At 31.8% G+C, this 5804-nt stretch overlaps 1 protein-coding gene across 1 annotated transcript; it reads right to left on the bottom strand.

The window, feature by feature from the left end:
* Positions 1-740: 740 nt before the first annotated feature.
* Positions 741-3238, bottom strand: LOC145948691 (farnesyl pyrophosphate synthase-like). The gene is made up of 6 exons (XM_083058304.1): positions 2929-3238; positions 2490-2627; positions 1774-1977; positions 1510-1671; positions 1207-1419; positions 741-1128 (listed from the first exon to the last, which is right to left on the bottom strand). The coding sequence occupies exons 1-6, from the start codon at positions 3064-3066 to the stop codon at positions 928-930; spliced, it is 1056 nt and encodes a 351-aa protein (XP_082914430.1). The 5' UTR covers positions 3067-3238; the 3' UTR covers positions 741-927.
* Positions 3239-5804: the final 2566 nt, after the last annotated feature.

The raw sequence follows: 5804 nt of genomic DNA, 5'->3' as shown, positions 1-5804 counted from the left end.
AATAAATTGATGATATATGCAATATATATTTAAAAAATTTATTTTATAAGGACGAATATTACATCTTATAAAAAAATATCATAGTATATACAGGGTGTCCGGTAATAGTCGCATCAACCGTCGTGTGCAGGTAGAGCTAGTTAAACCGAGTAGAAAAGTCCTCTACCATTTTGCGATATTCTCAATAATAAGAGAGATATTAATTAATAAAGATCGGCCAATTCGCGTGACGACGGCGAGAAGAGACAGCCCAGTTTTATGTCGTTACTAAGCATGCGGCGAAAAGAAACAGTATAATGTTACACGGTTGCTAAGCGCGCGATGAAGCGGGGAGGAGCACTTTACAAAACACAGTAACTCCATACGAGTAGCGCTAACTCTGGACCCCCGAGTGGGCTGTCTCTTCTCGCCGCACGCTTATCATCGCGCGAATTGGCTGATTTTCTTTAATTTATTTCTCTCTTATTATTGAGAATATCGCAAAATGGTAGAGGACTTTTCTATTCGGTTTAACTAGCTCTACCTGCACACGACGGTTGATGCGACTATTACCGGACACCCTGTATATATATATAAAAATCTGTACCTAAGATTTTTTTTAGAAAAAATTCTCTTAAAAATTTTTCTAAATGTTAAGTTTTTTACGCATTAGAAGGAAATCATTAAGAAATAATGTTCAATGTTCAAAAAATGTTATATTTTATTATTTTAATCAAAGAGTGAAATATTTTCTTGTGTATTTTTTATAAAGTTTTTATAAAGAAGTTCTAATATTTCTCATTTAGAAATAATATTTAGATATTTAGAATATAAAATAGAGATAAAATAGATATTCTCAGACATTGACCAAACGCATCTTGTTCATTAACTTTAATTCTATAATCTGAATACACATTGGTCTGTTTCTATAATGTACAAGTGACGCTTTCAATTCTGTCTACGATACATCCAATTCAATAATTTCAAGAAAAAATCATGTGGTAGACCACGTGATATTTGCTGTATATGGGTGATTAACAGATTATATGTATCTTCTTCGTATATAGAATAAGTGTTTGGCAAACCCAGATCATTGTAAATTTGCATCACACGTTGTACTTTCTCTGGATCTGATGATCCATAACATTCCTATGTAATAAATATAAGAAAAACAAAATAATTAATGCAACAACACACAGAACAATTTGTAAAAGAAATAATACTCACTTCTAAAATTTTACGCTGCTCTGATGTAGCACGTTGAAGTGCCATAACAATCAGCCATGTACATTTCCCTTCTTGTATGTCAGTATTATCCTTGCCCATAACTTCGGATTTCGCATAGCACCCCAGATACTCATCTTGGACGTGATACAAATGTCCTATTTCAAACATAATTGTTTTTGTTTGCCTCAGCTTTTCCGGATCTTTTATCCCAACCTACATAATGTATCGCATAGTACATTATTATTACTATTAAAAAACGCAAAGCAAAATTTGTTCGTATATAGAGAAACTGAAGTCACTTACCAATTGCATTGCTAAAGATACTGGGAAAAATGTGAAATACGAAAATTTGTACTTGGCAAGGTTATTGTACCGATCCATTGTAAATAGATCTAGATTCGGCTTTTTTTCAAAATTAGTAGAGAGCAAATCTAAACACTGGCCCATTGATGTCATCAATATTAACTGAATAATACATTTTTAAATATAATTGTACGTTTGAAAAGAAAAAAAGAATCTAATATTTCCATGTTAAAATATCATCAAAAGTCACTTCGCTTCACTTACTTCTTGGAACATTTCTACTATATCCATATAGTATTCTTTTCCTTTGAAATGTTTTTGAAGTAGTAAATATGTAATACATTCTATCAAAAGACCATCATTAACTGCCGCTAAACCTATATTATTATAACGATACCAACATGGTTGATTTCGACGAATTAATGATCGGTCCATGATATCATCATGTATAAAAATAAAGTTTTCCACCTGCCATAAATATTTAATGTAATATATCACGACACATACATAATTTACGTTTTTAATTTTAGATTATTTAATACTCTGTTCCAGTTCACATAAATTATTTGAATATTTATATGAATCATAATTATATGAATATTACTATTTAAATACGCATTTTATATATATATTAATTAAAATTTTGAATTTGAAAAAAATTATAATTTAAATGTTATCAAATTATGAATGAAAAACAAATTTGTAAATGTCATATTCTTAAAAATATTTTTGCACTAAAGACTCTGTCATATAATCATCATTTGTAAAACTTATAAAATTCATGAAGATATATACTTTATTTTATATATACTTTTAATATATATGTATGTAAATACTTGGACATTTTCCAGAGTAAATAAATTGTAATATTTTTAATCTTCCGCGTTTATAAACGTTTTCATATCTCATCTTCAATTATATATAATTTAAATTCTTTTATGTGAAAGATCCGCCATATAAATGAGAACAAAGTTACGTACTAGTTCCGAACACCAGGCTAGAATTCTTACTAAGCGGATGTTCTCTTCTGTAAGGTGATCGCTGGGTGCCAATAATTTATACGCATTAATTAATACTACAGCGCAAGTTAGTTTTCCTCGAATATTGTACTGTAATACCTGAAGAATAACAGAAATGTAATTTGCATTCAAATTTATGACTTGTTGCTTCATATCTCTGTCTTAACTGTAGTTTTTCAGGTGTTAGTAAAATACTACTTTTTTTTTTATATTTAATTTTATACTGATTTCGCTTTTATTTACTACGTTTTTCCTTTAAATTCTTATATTTTTATAACAATTCATTTTAATACAATCATTATTAGTATAAAGTCTCTCATTTATAATTTTTATTTTTAAATTTTATTATGTAATAAATGTAATTTTATTATGTTGTACACATTATATTACATACACTTACTTTTTCAATCCATTTGGAAATATCTGGAACTTCTGAGATCTTGGACTCCGTGACATCACGAACAATGTCCGACCATACGGCCATTAATTCGCGAATTTCATCCTTGTTTGTTAATGTGGTTGTCGCATAATGAGCCATTCGGTCTTTATTTTCCAACGTTCTAATAAAGTTTTACAAACTTTTGTAATTACAACGAATAGCAGACAACAATGATATTCCGATATGCGAAAAAAGAAAATGTTACGCGATAAATCATACCTACGCGAGAAAAAGAATTTAATTTAAAAAATCATAAAACAAAAACTGCTAATTAAATTTATATTTGATAACAAATGATGCAAAAATATCATTTTTTTCATATGCATTATTGAAATTAATTCATTTTATCGCATGTCATCACATACGTATAATAACATAGATTGATAAAATGCAAATTTATAGCAGAATATTTCGTTTTTATTATTCTGCATTAATACATAATTAAATACAATTCAATCTGCTTGTATTCGATTTTTTCAGTGCAAATAGAGTGAGATTCAAAATTTACAGCTATTTATCAATATACGAAATAAACTAAAAAGAATCTTCAATATGTTTTATTAATCTATATTATTGAACACGAAAGAGAGTACGGCATTTATGAAAAAATTATTTAATAATATTATTCAATAGTAAATTATTACAATACAAATAAAATTTTGAATAATTTATCGTTTTTAATAAATTCAATATAGCTATAATGAGAAAATAAAAATCTTAAATCATAAAAACCTTATAGAAATTATATAGTATATGCTTCTATATTTTAATTAAATAATAATTTCAATGGTATAAAAAAGCTGTTTATTAAAATTATGTTGACTGCAATTAAGCACTAAATTAATATTATGATAATATACACTATACATTTGAATATTAAAACTTCTATAATAAGTCTTTATCAATAAGAAAAATTCATTCATTATTCAATATCCCGAAACAAAAGTTTCTATGGATTTTTATTTATTATTACATTAAACTCTAACAGTATCAGAATTTGTTTGCTCACTGTGTGGCAAAAGGATGCTAATCAAAATGTATCACACGGAATATTAAAAGTTACTTATCGGTAGTTAAAATTCTATCTTATAACAAAATGTGCATAAAAGGGGGTTGTATATGTCGCGTCTGAAACGAACGAGCGAATTAGGGGTACGGACGCAAACGGTGGCCACTAGAGCGCGCTGCTGTAGGTGGAGGTCACATCGTGTGTGCTGAGTGATTACGGTGCATCTTAAACTAAGATAAAATGGGGAAATACGGTCGAATGAAGGTGAAGGATTTAAAAAAAGAGCTTCGGAAGAGGAAAGGTAGACTCACAGGTGCAAAAGAACAGCTAATGCAACAGTAAGAGATAGATACTGACATGCATGCGATGGAAACAGGTTATGTTGCCCATGATTTCAATGACATTTCGTTATTTATCTGTTTCAGACTTATTGACATCGACAGGAACAACAATAAAAACATACCCGATACAACAAGTAGCAGAGGTTATGTGTATCCTCTTGTTTGAGAACTTTTGTGTGAAAAGTGCTAACAAAGTACAAACAATGAAGTGATAAGTGATACATATACGAACCTTCATCCCGAACAGAGTCCTTCGGCATCTCATAATCAGATGTTTTAAAATGCTTTCTGCAGATACAAGAATGCTTTGTCGGTGTAAACTTGTCTCGCCGTATAGGTATCAGCCACTTCTTCAAAAGCGCCTTACCTTTGGGGAACCGATGTCCAGACTCTCGCGTGGAGCATTTTGGCACAACATTGTGGCATTGTCAAAATCGCAGCTCAAATTTCGGTAACACAGTTAAAATAATTTTTAAAGCACGTACATCGGCTGTAGCAGAATACGTTTAAGATTACGCTGACTGTATCTGCAGAAAGCATTTTAAAACATTTGATTATGAGATGCCGAAGGACTCTGTTCGGGATGAAGGTTCGTATATGTATCACTTATCACTTGTTGTATCGGGTATGCTTTTATTGTTGTTCCTGTCGATGTCAATAAGTCTGAAACAGATAAATAACAAAATGTCATTGAAACCATGGGCAACATAATCTGTTTCCAACGCATGCATGTCAGTGTCTATCTCTTATCGTTGCATTAGCTGTTCTTTCGCACCTGTGTGTCTACCTTTCCTCTCTTCCGAAGTTCTTCTTTTAATTCCTTCACCTTCATTCGACCGTATTTCTCTATTTTATCTTAAACTGTTGATGCACCGTACTCACTCAGCACGATGTGACCTCCACACAGCAGCGCCACCTACGATTAGCTTGCGAGATTACCCTTAATAGAAAGGAAAATACGTCGAGAAAAGTAAACAGCCTTATCATCGATCTAACAAAAAGATGTTATGCATGTTTCAATGTGTCGAATACTGTTTGTCGAGTTTGACAAATCTCGCGGCGCGATGTCGCGAGGGCCTCAAAATCATGCGCAAATACCGCGCTAATAAATCTTTTTGGCATTATCGCGAAGGGTGCTGTTAACCCCAGTACGGCCTTGATAATCTCGCGCGGCGACAGTAGACGGCACGACGCCGTAATTGATTATCGCGTACGCACCCCGTGTGCGCAGGATTGAGCCAGCCTTTGACTATAGAAATATGGACTGCTAGTAGCTAACTTCAGCTTGTAGCCAAGATGTGTATGGCCACCATCGACCAATTGAGTAATGCGGGAACTAAAGGGACACTGTCGACTTGTGATTGTTCAAGCGTCTATCAAACAGTTCACTAGGCCTGCGCACAATAGAGAAAATATTAGGAATAAAGAAAATATATTTTTTATTTAATCGGCTCTCAATATAGTACTCTGCGTTGATACCACTGCTT

Source organism: Prenolepis imparis, unplaced genomic scaffold, assembly GCF_030444845.1.
Source record: "Prenolepis imparis isolate NDT839.2.m4 unplaced genomic scaffold, iyPreImpa1.0 SCAF_575, whole genome shotgun sequence".
NCBI lineage: Eukaryota > Metazoa > Arthropoda > Insecta > Hymenoptera > Formicidae > Prenolepis > Prenolepis imparis.
Note: the sequence above shows the minus strand (reverse complement) of the source record. Positions and strands in the feature narration are given on the sequence as shown.

Excerpts from the sequence above, each read along its gene's own strand:
- LOC145948691 (XM_083058304.1), bottom strand. The coding sequence starts at position 3,066 with ATGGCTCATTATGCGACAACCACATTAACAAACAAGGATGAAATTCGC. Across the intron at positions 1,672-1,773 it reads TAGTAGAAATGTTCCAAGAA|TTAATATTGATGACATCAAT; the intron begins GTAAGTGAAGCG and ends TGTATTATTCAG. Across the intron at positions 1,129-1,206 it reads AGCAGCGTAAAATTTTAGAA|GAATGTTATGGATCATCAGA; the intron begins GTGAGTATTATT and ends TTTATTACATAG.